The sequence below is a fragment of the Halyomorpha halys genome, unplaced genomic scaffold (assembly GCF_000696795.3).
Source record: "Halyomorpha halys isolate HHAL.00 unplaced genomic scaffold, Hhal_1.1 Scaffold315.1, whole genome shotgun sequence".
NCBI classification, from domain to species: domain Eukaryota; kingdom Metazoa; phylum Arthropoda; class Insecta; order Hemiptera; family Pentatomidae; genus Halyomorpha; species Halyomorpha halys.
In genome coordinates this window covers 185,578-204,244 of record NW_027105587.1, presented here as the reverse complement: position 1 = coordinate 204,244, position 18,667 = coordinate 185,578, and the positions used below count along the sequence as shown (strand labels likewise).

General features: G+C 30.0%; 2 protein-coding genes across 3 annotated transcripts in view; both read right to left on the bottom strand.

Moving 5' to 3' along the window:
- ort (ora transientless) overlaps window positions 1-13,219 on the bottom strand; it is a 30,166-nt gene extending 16,947 nt beyond the window's left edge. For both annotated transcript variants that reach the window (XM_014421353.2, XM_024362794.2), the window contains exons 1-2: window positions 13,158-13,219; window positions 2,330-2,393 (exon numbers count right to left, since the gene is read on the bottom strand). In XM_014421353.2, the coding sequence (XP_014276839.1) occupies window positions 2,330-2,388 (59 nt within the window). In that variant the 5' untranslated portion in view covers window positions 2,389-2,393; window positions 13,158-13,219. The remainder of the gene's footprint in view (window positions 1-2,329; window positions 2,394-13,157) is intronic.
- A 2,670-nt stretch (window positions 13,220-15,889) lies between these two features.
- The window catches only part of Tsp2A (tetraspanin 2A), a gene marked incomplete at its 5' end in the record, with an annotated part of 15,029 nt that continues 12,251 nt past the window's right edge, over window positions 15,890-18,667 (bottom strand). The window contains 1 exon segment of the mRNA XM_014421371.2: window positions 15,890-17,159. Within this exon segment, the coding sequence (XP_014276857.1) occupies window positions 16,911-17,159 (249 nt within the window). The 3' untranslated portion in view covers window positions 15,890-16,910.

The following is an 18,667-nucleotide window of genomic DNA, read 5'->3' as shown; positions in this document are numbered from 1 at the left end:
CTGGGTGACACCTGTATCCCACGCAACTACTTCATGGTTAAATATTAGAATTTAATAACTAAATAAATGTCTTTCGAGTCACATGATAATTTATTTACATCTATATTATATTTTATATTTAATTATTCTATATAATTTATTACTAAAAGAATAAATTTTACGCAATAGTGTGAAAATTTAATTTCTTATCTTTATCATTATTGATAAGGGGGATTTGTTATCTATCAAAGTATTTGGTTTATCGTTGAATTGCGTTAGTCTAAATTTATAGTAAAAAACGAATAAATATTGCATGAATCAGTTCACACCACTTGAAATATTTTATAAGCAAATTTAATTATAGTTTCATTCAAAAAATACTATAATTAATTATTTTATATCGATTAATCGTTAAAATCAACACCAGTATCAATCGATGATCTAACGCGTTAGTAAGCTAATCTTGGCATTAAAGTCCTCGAAAAAAATAATTTATATATCACTATTTATAACTGTGTAATGATTTTTAATATGTTAATTCAAGTCTAATTAGCATTTTTTTTTTTAATAGGATTCTTCAAACTTTCGATTTTCTGCAAAAGTGGTTTCTCTTGGTACTAAGTGGAAATGATTTAAGTAAGGGTGAAAATAATTAATTATTAATTTAATAGCAATTGTAGTTATTTTTGAGAAAATAAAGATGTTTACAAATAATAGTAATTAGTTTTTCTCATTCTAAGTAATTTTGATTTGTAGTTAAACAATTGCAATAAGTTGATGTACAAATATTTATCAAAGTAGTCGATTAGATGATCTAACAAACTAAAAATATTTTCATCATAAAAATACTTACTTTATAACACATAATAAAAAAAAAAAATACTTCGAACTTAAAAAAAAAAGTATGTTGTATTGATTATGTTTTTTTTTCATTCTTGTTTGAGCAGATTTTTAACTAATTTGTAATTGTATTTGACTGGGATAATATAAAATTATTATAAAAAATAAAAATATAATAATATATAATTCTTCTCTTTGTCAAGAATACTAAAACCCCGAAAAATGTTTAAAAGTCTGAAGCTAAGAGTGTACAATGCTATGATAAATACAGCTCTGATATACGGCTGCGAGACCTGGCCTCTAACACGTACCCTTTTAAGCAGAGTCGAGAGATTTGAATGAAAGTCCTCTGAACAAATACAGGTTCCATCTGAGATCAGAGCTTTAACGCTTGGAGAAGAACTAGCAGTGAACTGCTAGCTGAGACTGGTCAGTCAATATCTCATGACATGAAGGCAAGGAGGTTAAGATGGGTCACGAAGCAATCAATTCTCCAAACAACAATGAATGTCATTATAGTTAGCAAAAGTCCATGTGGGAGGCCAAAAACCAGATGGATGTACAGAATCAACTATTTTATTTTTTTCGAGCTTATGTAGGCCTGATTTTCTCTTTAAAATGATTTTCATATTTTTTAAAACAGATTTGAATAAATCTTGGAGACAAGAGCGACAAAGCGATCCAGCGACTAAGGAGTATTGATTACGTAGAGGTAGGCATTTCCCTTATGGAACCTAAGCCTATAGAAGAATAGATTGGTATCTACCTTGAGGACGACTCTGTTCCGGGTCACCAAAGGTACAGGGCAGTGTCTTGCAGGTAGGGGTACCTTTCGATCTCTTGCAAGAAACCTGTACTGTCTACAGAAGAGAAGGCTTCAGTGATTCCCGAGAATCTTCGAACGATATTGAAAGAAAATTCTATTCAGGAATGGAACAGGTAGTGGGTCACGAAAGAGACTATACTGAGGAACTATTTTCCCACTGTCCTTTCTCGACTTGCTACCAGATGGTAATCCAATCCAGACTTCCAGCTTGACTATTGGCTATATCAATTTCTTTCAGGGCGGGAGGACTTAAATTCTATGTTGTACAGAGAATGAAGACGAAGACTTCTTATTGGAAATGATTATTTTACACAATAAAATCTAACCCAGTAATACCGAAATGCAAGATAGAAAGAGAAATAAAATTTAAAACAATTGTTATTTTCAAACCATGGTTTGAGTCACATGTCATATCATTAAATGATTCATTACTCAGTATTAGCACCATGGATTTCAATGTTCTCCGCTGATAATAAAACAATTTGTTCACAACCATACGTATTTGGACAATCCGTTAGTTTTTTTTTATGCATTCTTTCTTAACAGACAGTTATAATTTAAAAAAAAAACATTTTCCAATATAAACTATTACATTAAAACAATCTTATTAATTTATATAATGATTAATACTCATGATATCAATTATTTCCGGTTTAAAAGCTACTTGCTAAAAGTAAAACTTACTTCAATGTCAAAGAGACAATAATAACAATGATGAACATCTTGATAACACCCATTTTCATGGCATCTGCAAATAAAAAAATATTAATAATAAATAAATTAATAGTATAAAATAACCAATTATTTTTTAAACAAATACATTCATAACTTTATTTTAATTTAATACTAAAGTTCACAAGTATCATCCGATAAATTGTTTTGTTTTTTAATTATTGAAATTTACAACTGTGTTTGCACAAATTTGCAAAAAATAAATTTAGGAGTGTGATGTGAAGTTAGATTACAATTATATGATAAAGACATGAAGAGGAACTACCCTGGTTAGATCGGTAGCATCCTAAGAACATTTCTACAGTTGAAGGTCTGGGAGCCATCTTCTTTTCAGGCACCTCGGAGGATTTTCAGGAATGGAAGAGGAGAAAAGGTTAATAACTTGTGGGTTTGGTGGTTATGATGGAAGGATTGATATCTGGTTCGGGAAAGATCGGTTACATATGGATCATTAAGGTCTTAATGAATGATTTTATTTGTGACAAAGTAAATTTCATTGAGGATTTAACGAAGGATTTTGGATTGTAAGTATTGGATACGACTAGAATTCGCAGGTTTAGTGGAGCCCTAAAGCTCAACTCAGTATGTCCAGAAAAACCTTATTATAGTCATTATATGTCATCAGGCATAAGCTTAGACGTGTCAAATAATAAATGACAAAAATGTTAAGAACAGAATAAAAAAGAATTCAACATGTTTCAAAATAAGTATATGTAAATGAACTGATTTATTAGATTTGTTATTTCGAAAGAGATCGAATAAACAACATGTTCTCAATTGATTCTAGGAAGATAGGCGGTCTATAGAGGTATCAAAATAGTAAAATAAAGCTATTTATTGTTAACCAAATAATTTTAATAGTAGTTTCTTTTACTATTTTGATACCTTTATTGTCCGCCACACGGACTATTTTCTTCCAATCTACTTCGTACGGTCAACTATCTTCTTTCATTCTTCTCAATTTATTCTTTCTTTTTTTTCTAATCCTCCTAGAAATTTTTATTTATTTACAAATACAAATACGAATCATAAATACATATTGACAATTATTTATATATTCTATCACCCGAAGGCAATTTATTATCTATTTTTTCCCCGATCCCTCTAAAACAGAATATGAATTAATAAATTGCATTACGCATTTGTTACATGAATCAGATTAGATACAGACCTTTTTCTACCGTTGGTACTTTGTGGTGTAACAATGAGATACTTAGCTGTGGTTTGAATGGTCCATTCTGTGACAATACTACTAAAAAAGAAATTAGAGGTGAGGGGCGTGATTATTAAACAGAGAAGAGCAAATAACACAATTAGCAGTTATAGACGAATGCTAATAGTAAATAATAAAAAACAGTCAGAATTCAAAAAATGAAGGGGAGGGGAGGAGGTGCAAGAGAAGAAAGGAGTTAAAGGGTAATGTTTATGGGGTTTTGGGGGCCCTTCCTGCCCTGCCACCTCGCAGGAAGGGGGAATATTCTCTATACATTGGTCGGTTAAGGTTAACCATTCTTATCCGAAAATGATGCCTAGAGATATTAATATTACCTTAATATTTTTCATGTAGCTACGATAATGTCCGTAGCTTTATTATAAGCACTTTATTATAAGTTAAATTTATACATAACATAATACCTAAAAAATATATAGAAGTTGTACAACTAATAATGTTATTCAACAAATACGATTTTCTTTAATGTCCCGGCGATAATGTCTTTAATGTCCTCACGCTCGTAGTTGAGGTTTGGTGCCATTATTTATTTATCATTATTAACTATTGCCATTACTTCCTATTGCTGGCCTAGTTAAGTTGAGTTTTTGAAACGAAAATTATTAGAGTAAATCGCCTGGTTCAGACAAATAAGTCCCGTAAAGTTGAAATTACTAATGGTGGTTATGTTGTAGATATAGAATAGCTTTGGTTTTAAAAAGATTTGTACTCCTAGTTGTTTATACAAAATTATTTATGATACTTAAAAATTTAGTTTTTTGAATAACTCTAAGACTATACACATTCTGGAATATTACACCCACTCTTTCATTTATTACTTGGTACTGGTACAGATATTTGGTGGGAGAGACAAGTCCGGCAAGTGGGCCTAGTGGTTGGTTCTTTTTGCCAACCCCTGACGGCTACCTAGGCTGCCGCCGCGTACTAGCCAAGGTGGGAATGTCAAGATTCATTTTTCGGAACCGCCGAAAAATAAATGTTTAACTGCCCCAGGTGGGAATCGAACCCAAAACATTCCGAACCAAGCTCACTGGGACCTGCGCACCAACCCGCACGGCCGTCACGTTCCATTCATTTATCACTTATCCATCACTATATCTCAAAAATGATAACCTTAAGCCTAATGATTGTTCTGTCCTTCCGGTCCTTAGGGCTACTTATAAAAACATAAAAGAAGACAAGAAAGGGGATGTTAGACTGGTAAGGGAAGAATTTGTTCAATCCAATTTTGTGTAGGTAAGAGGTGGGGACAGAGAGAATCCATCTGATGGGATATCTTCAAATTAGTTGTAGGAGATTTTAGGAGAACCAATACTTATTATATTAAATTATTAAGTAGGATACGTAATACGTTAAGAGGATGCCTGATCACAGGATATTCAGGAAATGGCTGGACGATTTGGAGGAGGATCTAAGGTGGTGAAATGTTGAAGGAGGCCTGGGTTCTTGTTGGCAGTGCAGTGCCATGATAATAATAATGCGTTTTAAGGAAGTGGGAATGATATTTAATGAGATGTTATATCAGAAAAGGTAGAGGGAATAGGACTGTTATAGATATATGGGTAAGATGTTGGTTTTATGGGAACATTGTCTCTGTTCAAATGCATAACATATAAAGTTGTATGAAAGATCTTGACATCCGGTGAAATGACAACTTGGATCTCATGGCCATTTCTTGTCTCCAGTAGTGATGAAGTAGAAACATATGATATGTTCAAGGGTACAAAGAAAAGGTTTTTTTCCTCTTGTTCCAAAGCTGCCAGTTAGATACTATTAATAACAATAGTGTTTGTTAACTCGTAGACATCGCATTATATAGTCATTTTCCTAAATAGCGAAAATTTGTTGCACAAACTTAAATTAGTTTTTCTCTGAAAAGATTTAAAATTACTTATATCGAGCTTTCTTTACATGATCTGTCCGTTATCTAGAAGTTTCATTTTCATTGAGTGCTCTAGCCAGATCAATGAGATTTAAAAAACAACATTATATCTGGAAATTTATAAATCATGGTTCCAATAAATTAGCCTAGGAGGGAATTCTTAAAAAAATTGAGAAAATGAATAAATCTTTGAATAGCGAATCAAATTATTATATTGTACTTTTGTATCCTACCAGACCAATAATTTAGTGAGAGTTTATTCTTTCAAACATTTATATTTTCTTTGATCATGATTTCAATTTTGTTTTGTATTTCAAACATTCATGACCTATTTAAACAATTAGTTTATTATAATATTATTTTTATCAAAGATATCATTTGTCTCAGATTACTATTAAGATTCCAACACAAAGCTTTATGAATTTCTTAAACAGTAGTACGGTACTAACCTGTTCAACTTTAGCCCAATTCTAGCACGATAGGACTTATTGCAAACTCCAGCCTCGTTGAATTCCTAGACTTCTTATGTAATTTTTAAATAAATCGAACAACTCGATAAAATTTTACTTTTTGTGGGATTGGAACAAATCGTAAACCTGGAATGCTCTGTTCAACGACCTATTCAAAAGATCTATCATATAGATTTTTAAAAAAAATATGTCCATGTACTAGTTTTTCACATTTAAATTTAAACATGTCCGTCAATCTGCTGGTGTACCTCAAGGTAGTATCCTTGTTCCTATCCTTTATACAGTTTTCACAGCTGACATCCCAACCCATCCTAACACTATCCTCACCATGTATGCCGATGACACATGTCTATTGTCAGTGAACAATGATCCTTACATCGTATCCCAAACCCTCCAATCCCACATCACCACCCTTGAAGAATGGTGCCAAAACTGGAGGATTAAAATGAATTCCAATAAATCCCACCAAATCACATTTACCCTTCGTCGTAAACCCATGACTTCTTGCCCAACAGTATCCTTTAATAATCTCTTTTTTTCTGTTGAACAGATCCGGACTGCATATGGACAAACGACTTGCATGGAATCCTCATACAAGACTAAAAAGACAAGAAACTGCTCGTCGATTCCGACTATTACAACATTTACTAGACAAACGGTCTAAATTGCCAATCCATTACAAAAGACTGATCTACATGACTATTATAAGGCCTATCTGGACATACGGAGTTGAGCTTTGGGGCTCCACTAAACCATCAAATTCTTTCCGAATCCAATCCTTACAGTCTAAAATCCTTCGTAAAATCCATAATGCTCCTTACTTTGTTACAAATCAAGTCATCCATCAGGACCTCAATGTTCCATATGTTACCGATTTGGCCAAAACCAGATACCATTCCTTTCATGATAAACTTCCCAACCACCCAAATCTATTTGTTTCTAACCTGGCTTCTCCTTCATTACCTAATAATCCTCCTAGACGTCTGAAAAGATGATGGCCTCCAGATCTTCTCCTCTAGAAATGTTATTGGAGTTCTATCAAAGGGTAGATTCTCCACAAATTTGTATCATGTCACTATCTCACCTACAGCAAATTTACTTGTTGTATATATGTTATACAGTTGTGAATAACAACAAATAAATTATTTAAAAAAAAATTTAAACATGCCACAAATACTGAAATACGCAAATAAAAGTACATTGCCCCATTGAAAAATTAAAAAAAAAACTCAGCAATATTGTAAGAATAACAGAAATATTATTTCAAATAAATTATCTCATACAGGATACATCATTATTTTTAAAAAATGGCTTAGTAAAAAACTCTAGACATACTGTGTATAAAAAATAATCATTTTATCATTAATACTATTAAAGAAAACGAAAATATGTTTTTATTATCAAACATTAATATACAAATTTACATATGAATTCTTAATACAACTCCTAAATTTGTTTTTAAAAAAAAAAATGCCCGTCATTATTGAAGGGAAGTTCATCTCTTCAATAATTTAAAAACTCGAAAAATTTGCTTGGCTTTGAATTCTTAAAATACTATGGGCATGGGTATATAAAGGAGAGCTGGAAGCAACGAAGCTCTCCTTGAGTCCCAAGTGTCAACGTACTGGATAGAGAGTTGTGTCCCTCTGTCGCAAATGTAACATAGTGTCTTAAATACTAGCACTTGTACTAGAGAAATAACTAGCATCTCCCTTCTCACAATACGCCGGTACCACAATGTATAGCATGAGCTGACAAAGCTCCTTAAAGAAAGAGATTTTGTCTGCTTCGACGCGGTCTACTGCTTGGAATACGGTTAGATCCACGCGGTATGATGTGGAAAAGGTTAGAGGAATAATCATAGTAAAGGTTTTTCATCCAAAAAGTATTTTCTAATCCAAGTAAAGCACAAAATATGCTCTCTTAAGAATTGTGGAATTCAACATTTGGGTATATGTTGCCGATTGGCCGGAACTGGATACCAATCCCTCCATTATAATTTCCTAACTACCTAAACCCACTAGTTTCTGGCTTTTCCATCAAAACCTTATAATCCTCCTAGATGTCTGAAAAGAAGATGGCCTCAAGATCTACAAATATTATTGCAGCTCTATCAATGGGGAGAAGTCTGTATCAAGCCATTGTATGACTTACACCACATTTACTTACTGTATTTATGTTTAATAAAGTTGTAAATTTTCAATAAATAAATTTAAAAAAAAAAGAATACAAACTTTGTTTTTGTACAACAATAGCAGTTTCTCGATTTTTAGTAAATAATCCTTTTACTTTATGCGAAAAAAAGATAAGAGGTATTAAATGGATAAAATTAAACTGGATCAAACGTAATTTATAAAGATTTTCTTTTTGTCGATTAGAAAAGGTTTTTTTTATACATTTAAATCAAAGGATTATTTATTGGATATCTAATAACTCTGTTATATCACGGAAATGCTACAAACTGAATATATTATTTTTTGTATTAATTTATCTCAAAACTACTGCCACAATGACCTTACAATGGTAGAGGGTTATGTTGGAAATTATAGGACAAGAATAGGCAGATGCTAAATAAGGATGGCAAGCCCTATCGAAGCTTCTAAGGACAGCTTTTGCTGAGCTCAACTTTTCCTCAAGTGGCCTACCACCCCAACCTCCCCACGAGTCTCTCCATTGGTAGCACTGAGCGATTTAAATATCTTTAACGAAGCTATTTGCGTCATCCGGGTGATGGGCTAATTTTCAATATCTGAGAAATAATCGATAATTAATTAATTAAAATTAATATAAGTACTAATAAATAACATCGTTATATGGTAAGAAGGGCATTCAGACTTAAGTACATCAATAGTCCGTACTGCGTAGAATTTCTCTCTTTAAAGAACAATATAATAACTCAAAAACCTTATTTTTGACTTATTTATACAATTTTATCATCCGTTGTCAATATTCCTAATTCTAAAACTAACACCTTTGTGTCTAAAAATTAATCAATATTATAGCATATTAAATAATTATAATATTAAATAATAGCATTTTGAAGTTATAGTTCTCAATACATTTGCATTAAACTACGGCGACTGTTAAATAAACAAATAAAACATTTTTTTTCGCTCTTTATCAATTTATAAATTTAAAAATAATATTTCTGTGTAAACCAATCAATTGGTGTTTGAGTATAGCACTGAGCGATTTAAATATATTTAACGAAGCCATTTGTGTCATTGGAGCGATAGGCTAATTTTCCACATCTGAGAAATTATCATTGATTAATTAATTAAACTAAATATAGACACTAATAAATAACATCCATTGATTTTATTGTTAAATGGTCAGAAGCGCATTCAACTTAAATTTAAAAATGTGACTTAAATTCAACAATAGTCCTTACTGCGTATAATTTATCTCTTTAATAAACAATATCATAACTCAAAAGCCTCATTTTTTAATTATTTATACAATTTTATCACTCGTTGTCAATATTCCTAATTTTAAAACTAGTACCTTTGTGACTAAAAATTAATCAATATTATAGCATATTAAATAATTATAATATTAAATAATAGCATTTTGAAGTTATAGTTCTCAATACATTTGCATTAAACTACGGCGACTGTTAAATAAACAAATAAAACATTTTTTTTTCGCTCTTTATCTATTTCTACACATTAATAAAAAAAAAAAAGTAAACCATAAATTATTAATGCTAAATTCGTACAAATAATATTTCTGTTTAAACCATTCAATTGATATTTAAGTATGATGGAATCTAAAGTTCCAATAGCAATTTTTAAATTAGGTATTTTTCGAGATATTCCAGAGATACCTTACTGTATTTAAGCACTGTTATATATTAATAGATTATTGATGTGGATTTTCACATAAACTGTTCTTAAGAAATTTACATGATCCAGAAATATTCAATTTTCAATAGTATGAATATGAATGAATCGAATATATCTGATTGTCGATAAAATTCTCAAAACATTTTTTTTTTTGTCCCAAAACTTAAATTTTTCTATCTCTTTCGATTAACACAATATATTTACTTTGTTATATTCTTATAAGTTCTCAAAATTTCAATAGTGTTTTGTATATTTTTATCCTTACCTATATCTCAAATATATATTAAAGGAAAGAATTGTGATAGTGCAAAATTTCGAATTCGAGTTTTCAACGAAATTACACATTTTAAGATCCTTCTAGTCTAAATAAATAATTCTCGCAAAATGTTCTGTGTGTGCGCATGTGAACAGCCCAGCTCATAAACTAAAAGATGTACCAAAATCAAATTATGCTTTTATGACAGGTATAGGTGTTACAGTAACTTTTTTGCTCAAGTTCTGTCAATCGAAAGCACCACTTTACACAATCACACTTTAAAGAAAAATTCATAAAAGGCTCTACCAATTATAATTAAATACGTCCAACCAATGTTAAAATGGCCGTTCATATCATCTAGGTTCTATCATAATTTAAATAGTTTGACAGGGCTTAAGTGCCAACTTTTATAAATGTTTTCCGTCTCATTGTTAGCCGTACAAAATTATAGTTAAATATAAAATATGAAAGAATTTTAATATCAACTAAAATACAAAAATAAATATTTTTGTGTTTCCGTGGTTGTTATGACAATTGTAAGATTTCAGTTTCACTTACTTGCCTATATATAAAATATACTGTAAGTGGAATTATTACCAGTGTGAATGATAAATAAATTGTTTTATTACATAGATTAATTTCATCTAAAAGTAGGTTGGTAAGTGAAAATTGTGTGTGCGCGCACCAAATTTTTATTTATTTTCTTATAACTTTTTTAATAAAATAATTTAGTTTACACATTTTTTTTTATTCTAGCAGTTTATCCATCGCTATCAAACACAACAAAACACATGACTAATCAATTATGTCAGATTAAATAGAAAATCTAAGTTAAATAAAAACCTTTTTTTCATAATCCATCTATAAATACATATTCTATTGCCCTTAATGTATATATAGTCATAAAATAAACTAATAAAAAAAATAAATTGTCTTTAATGTCCTTATTTTTACAAGGACTTGATGCTGATATACCTGTAAATTTAAATGGAATGGAGTAAATTATAAACAATGCAATGTGAACTACCTTCAGTAAATAATTATTATATTTAATCATAGAAATCTTTGGTAGATATACAAGAAGCATATTCTTAAATAAACAATATTGTAAAAGTAAATAACAAAATGAAATCAGTTGATTGAAGACATGAGTGAATGAACGTGTTATGTGACATTTTGGGCAAAATAACAATTTTCAGATGGAAAAATAATTTATATGTGGCGCATTGTTTAATTTTTCTATACCTTTATTGTTGTAGTTTTCAGCAGTTAAAAATATAGTTTTCCTATCTTAAGTAAGAATAATATAATTAGATTATTTTTTCCCCAGATTAACATGTTTTTAACATAACTCCTTCGTCCACTCATGTATTCCATAATTTTCAGCAAAATAAAGTTATATATGGATATTACTTAGATAATATTTCTCATGTATATGTGTATGTATGTAAGTGTGTAGAACTTTATATAGCAAACGAAAAAAGGAAAAACTTTAGAATCTCTTTTATTTATTTATTTTTTTAATAAACATTTCGGCCAAGATCAAAAAATGTATTTTATTGTAATAAAAATAACCCTTTCATAATGAAGACTGTTAAAATTTTAAATATTATTTTAATATTGGTAGATTCTAATTGAAATTTAAATATATAAATATATATTTTTTATACAAAATGGCTACTGGACCAAGTTTCTGTATTTCCAGTTGCAAAAAGTACATTAAAAAGATAGAATTAATCAAAAATTAAAGGACTCTTTTAAACAGTAAAACCTGATTACTTACCATGGCATAAACATATTTTTTCAAGTGTTTGGCTATTTACATACTTCGTATCCTTAGTCAAAAAATGTGTAATATTCATATGAATTTATAATATTAAAGTAGCAATTTTCGCAAATATCTTTCCTTTATTTCTTGGTTTGCCTTCCCTAGAAAATTTGTTCGTACATAAGATATGAAATATTATATTGAATCAAAGTCGCTTATTTTTTTGTTTTAATATCATATAATTCCTATATACGTGTACTTGTGTGTAAAAAGTAAAACAGTTTCCAGTTATTACAATGACCTAAATATAAGCACTGTTATTTAATAACTACTATATTTTTTCTAATTTTACCACTTGACAAAAAGAAAGAAAAAAAATCAATAACCCTATATATCACCAGCCTTAAGTGCTTCGATCTGTTAAAAACAAATATATTTTTCAGTCTTATTTTTATTTTACGAAAATTCAGAGTAATTTATAATTTTTTTTTAATTTTAAGATACTTTTATTGGTGAAATAGCAGAACGATCCGTGAATACGTTTTGATACAGATAACATATTCAATTTTTTTAATTATTTACATTTTTTTATGGAATTATTTCTAGTCTTTATCATTATTTGGACGGAGTAAATATGTTAATATACATGAATTATAAAGAATCCAATAAAAAAACTTGTATTTAATCAATAAAGCTGGTATTTAGTTTTAATTAAAAAAATATATATAAATGAAACCTCAGAGACTATCTCATTTTAATCATTAAAATTTCGGTCAATTTATTTATACAATTATTTTTATAACATCTGTGAAAATATTTCAATGGTGAAGTAAAATAAAAAATTACTGAGAATAAGCATTTTTTTATTCTATTGAAATTCGTATGACACCAATAAAATCCTTTTGAAAAAGTTTCCATCTTTTTTTTTTTTTAATTTTAATCAAGTTGTCGGTCATTTTATTTCTATTAATTCTTAGTAACATTATACATTTTATAGTTTTTATTCGTATGGAAATGATTTATAAATGTTGCTATAATTTCCAGAATATTTTAGTAAACTCTCTGTCTTGAGTCAATGGCTCTAATTTTATATTATTTATTTATGTAGCACAAATCTTACATACATATTATTTCTAAAATACCTTTTGTTTTTCATTAGAGTTATGAAATAATATTACCTACCTACCGTTAATTAGAATTTCGTCTAATTTAAAAGCATCGAATATTTATTTAGCTATAATAATTACTTTGGAAAAGAACAATATTTTCGATAAAACCACTCAGATGAGCCTAAAAATAAGGTACTTGGCGACTGGTGCGGTCCTTACCAGAGGAGGTCGAGCTAGGACGATGGTGAGGAGAGCACTGGGAGGCAATCAATGTCTGTAGCATCTTGAGCATCCTTATCCAATTGGCCACCACTGCAATCCTGCCGCATCCTTGGCTCCCTAAGGAACTTCACGTATAGACTGCCTTATATGTAAAACTATTGATGAGTACAAAAAAAATCTAAAATGGGTGTTTTTGATTTTTTTTTAAATAATAATTTCCTTGATCAGACAATATTTTTGCACGTTCCAAAAATAAAATCTTCCATTGTAGAGTAAAACATATCGATAATACAGTTTACGTCCGTGTTACATAGGAAAATTTATAACAAAAGAAAAACGCTTTATCTCCAGACCAAAGGGAACAGACTAAATACATTGGGTCGCTATATACACAGCATACTTATAAATTTATTTTAAGATATAATTACAATTTTATTTCCCATTTCATTAAAGAATATAATTTTTCTTCATTATAGAAAAGAATTTTTATAACAAAAATTTAAATAACCAGTCATATCTTATAATTTTAAGATCACGCGTGCTTAAGACTTAAATTGGTATTTTTAGCTTTTTCTGGTCGATTTATTTACTATTTATAATAACTAGGTAGTCAGATACTTCAATTATATTTTAAAAGTTCAGGATATTGCCGGGTCTCCGCTTACCTCATGTCCTAGCAAAAGAAGTAATAAAAAAGGACGTTTATTGGAACCGGAAGTGGTAGGAAATTGAGGACCAAAGCCAAAACAGTAAAGCCATATTTAAATGATGATTTTGATTTGGTACCGATGCGGTCAATTTTCCGGTATAGAGAAATTATTCAGTTTAAACGTGAAACCGTGGGTACATGATAGTTTCGATAACTACCCGATCTGTAACTCCGACGAAAAGGAAGATACCTTTCACTTCTTGGGAACCTACCCCAAATATAGTGGAATTAGAATAAAATATTTTGGGCAGCGAACTTGCTCTCCAGAACAATTATTCACTTTATTAAAAGGCTCTAATTGGAGAGCTCTTAGTAACTATGTACGTCGGGCGACACTGAAAAGAGTTCAATTGGTTAATATTTGAGGAATCAATGTCATTTCACATTTTGTTATATCACATTACTTGGTTTTTTTAATCATAAATACTCTACTGTTTTTAAAAATTATTATTGATAGTTAAAATCATTGTTTTTAAATTATATAATGTATTTTTTTAAAAGTTTTGTTATTTATGTTTTTAGTTAAAATTCCACATAGACTTCGACAGACGGATGTTTTCCCATTGTCAATATTTTTTAATTGCTTGTGGAACCATTTTTCTGTAAAAACACATTTAAAAAAAAATAGGTTGTCAGATTTAATGATTTGTCTGTACATTCAATTTTATGCTGAATATTAATTGTCCACTATATGACTTGTGGTGGTGCTGCATTGGAGGATAGCTTTCATATATCAAGTTGTCCCGCGGACCTAGAGAACAGAACCTGATCCATGCCTAAGTTATTTGTATGTAAACCTCGCTGTATCCACCGAATTATGTCTCAAGTTTTTAATTGTATACATAACTCAATATATATTATATATTTAAAATGAGGTTTAGATAATTGACCGTAGATTAATAAGTGGAGAAGATGGGAGGGGACTGTTTGGCCAGAATCTCTCCCTAAAACTTCCTGATGAAGACCTGAAAATCAGGTCGAAACGTCGGCGCGGATAAATTTTTTGTTTATTTGTGTATTCTTGCTGACCACCTTCCCCCCCCCCGACCATCTTCTTCGTGTATTATACATTTAATTGAGATAAATATAAATAGAATGTCCAGCCCAGTTGTATTTTGTGTTAATAATTTATATGAATGATTTTTAATTTATCATTCTTATTGTTGGGCTCTAAAAATGAAATGTCCCTTTGTATCTTTGTCGCATCGACGTAACATTTGTCTCTCTTTAAGAAACATGTTCTTTTTCAACTTCACTCTCTTCAGAACTAGATGTTCCAACCGTAGTATTGTGAGAGCAACGTTATATTGCTCTATGAATCTATGAATCTACAACCGTATATACTTTATCAACTCCGGTTTAATATCACTGTTTTGTCACTTACTGCATAAGGTGATAATGTTCGGAACCTGATCTGCTTGAAGGGCACTTATAATAAATATTTTTTCACAAGCATGCTTGGGCATACGTAAACAACTTAAAAGAGAGTTAAGGTCGTAGTGAGACATTATAGTAAAGTTATGGTGGTTTTAAATATGGAGTAAACACCGTTGAGGCTTCTAAGTAGAAAATTCTCTAATAGTTCAAACAAAAACGCATTTTAATCAGAAAACTCCGAGGTTACCCCCCCCCCCTCCTTCCCACAAAAATGTTCCATAAAACACTCATTAAGTCATAGACTATAGAAAGAGTTGCACTTAAAGAAATAGACAATGAAGAAATAATTTATTAATTTGAAAATCAAAAAAGCCCTATTATAAATGGTTTTTTTTTAAATGAAAATATTTATTACATTTCAAATAATAAATAAAGTAATGATTTATAAATAGGGTATAGTTTATTTCCTTATCGTAAAATTGTCCGGGGCAACAAATTGGTTAAAGATTAGACTGGGCACAAGAAAACTGAAACCCCATTTGGTTTGAGGTATTCTTTACTATACCACTAGATCGATAGAAAAAAAAAATGTTTGCTGCGAAATTAAGTTAAAGGACTAGATAGGTTTACAATAACATTTGAATAAAAAAACAATATAAAAACTACTTTTAATAAATTATTCTTCAAATATACAAAACAAAAATGGAACAGAGGTCAATACATTACATAATTTCATATAATTACAAATTGAATTCTTTTAAAGGAAATGATTACAATATCGATTTCTTCACTTTTAGAACTACTTTGTAGTGCTTAAATTAAATTTAATAAATCAAAAATTATCATTTCTTATCTCCTGATAAAAATCAATAAAAATTAAATTGAATTCAATAAATGAACAAAATTATTCAGTATATAAAATTATCTTCTAATTAAGTACAATTTCTTAAAACAAAAAACCTTATAAAAGTTACTGTTAACTGTTAGTGAAACATCAGTCAATTTTTTTATATAAAGTAATTAATTATTATATAATTAATTATATTAATACACATTTTGCAATTATGACCCTTAATAGTTGAAATAAACTTTTAAATTTTTGTTTGGATCAATTAAGAATAACTAAACACCCATTAAATATAAACTACTAAGCTAATGACTTATCTACTGTACAAACTTAGAAAATAGAGAATTATTTGTAATGAATAAACAGCTTTATTTTTATTATTATTTTTTTTAAATTCATATGGAATTGATACATTTTAAAAATTCTAAAATCTATAATATTAATAAGTAACAATACGAATTGTCTTTTATTTCATTAGATATTAGAGCTATCCTCAAAACATTGTGTTATGTAAATTTTTTTTTTTGAGGTAGCACCCTAGGCATTGAAAATTATGTTTTTTTCTTATGTTTAAGACATAACCATTGGTTTATTAAATAAGAGAGTTACATTATTTAATTACAAGCATTTTTGGTATCTAAAATTGTTTTCCTAATTTTTGTATCTAAAATTATTTGTCACGCTAATGAATCTTCATTTATAAAATTGGATAATACAGGTATATTAGGAGTAATCAGAACCAATAGAGGAACGGATTAAAGTTAATTAGATTAGAACTATTTTCTTATAAAATTTCGGTTGTGTAACTCGTTACTCCTTAATCATCATCGCTTAGGTTGATGAGGTGGATGAGAACAGTTGAGAGGACAGCGTTAAGCATCTTCTTGGCGCAAAGGAGGATGGCCAATCCTGTGATCCAGCTGGAACGTCCCTCCAGGATCCAAGAGATGGAATCGGCACAGCTGTAGTAGTGGGTGTGTCCAGTTACCGAGTCCCTGCATTCGGAAGGCAGAGCCCTATGGAGTCTGATGTAATCATTGTATCCGTCCCCGCCACAGCACCCAACCTGCGTCACAACAGATAATGTCATTACAGAATTCCTCAAATTTAAGCACTACAAATTTGTAATTTAGCGCTAAAACATACAGCATACTATTTTTTGTTCGCTTACTGTTACTATAACGAAGAGTAATATGTCAGAAGTGACTTGTTCTTTTAAGCTTCAATGATCAGTCATAGGATTGATTATACAGGTTTGGCATCCATGCATAAGCAATGTAGGCTTCTTTAGTTTAAAAAAAAACTAAATTTGTGGAAAGGGAAAAAAATAAAATATATGAAAAATGCGTCCCTTTCCTTAAGGAAAAATTTCGCGAGTCCTTCGGAGAGAGAGAGTTCACCGTGAGAGGCCTCTGGTTTGGATCTCGCGGAACAATACCAGATAGAACAAGGAGCTTCTTAGAAGGCCTAGGTGTTAGCATCGGGGATATTGCGGTCTTGGCGGAAAATATTGTTTTGGACTCCCTGGGGATCATAGACCATCACCTGCATGGGAATTAGCTCGGAGATTATTCTTTGTTTTATTTATTTATTTTAATATGTTGACCTCTCTATTTGTGTGTTTTAACGTATTTATTCATTAAATTATTTTATTTTATTAGTACTATTGTTTTTTTTGTTTGTTTTTTTTAAACTTATTTATCCATTCAAGTGTTTCCTGTAACCGACTTATATTATATTTTCCTTTGAATCTATTTGTTAGTCTTATTGTCGTAAAATGTATCTATTTGTTTGTTTTTGGTAAACTGATCTACTGCTGTGACTATGAATGATGGTCTGATCTCACATTGCCGTCTAATATTGAATTTGTTTAGCGGGTCACTGAAGAGGATCTAGGAGGGTGAATTCCGGAGAGCGAATTTGTTGATCGGGTGAATTAAAAAATTGTGAAATGGTGAAATTGGAGGAGCAGAAATAAGAAAGAAAAATAGGAATGAATTGAAACACTTGTATTTGTTGTACAGACTTAAATTGATTGTAAAAGAAAACTGTAGGGAAAAAAATTGTTTATTATATCTCTTTATATCTGATTATACCATGTATGTGTGATTTATATTTGTCCGATTACGGATTGATAAGTATGCTGTGTGAGATAGCAACCTGATGTATTTAGGCAGCATAGATGAATAAAGTATTTCTCTCTCTCTCTCTCTCTCAATGATCAGTCATAGGATTGATTACACAGGTTTGGCATCCGTGCTTAAGCAATGTATCCCTCTTTAGTTTAAAAAAAAAACAATGGCGTTGGTATTCTACACCCACAAGACATGATTTTACAAACCGTCGTGTTTCAAACTTTAAAATTGTAAACGTTCTTCCTTACAATCAAAGTATACAATCAAAGTCTTAAGAAACCGTAAAGATGCAAGGACGTAAATTTAGGTCACTAAACATTAATATTTATTGAACGCTTATATAATGGTTTTGGATAATAACGATAATCATATTTAAAGGTTTTATTTATTTATTTTATATTAATTTATCATTATTTATTATATTGAGTGGGGGTTGTTG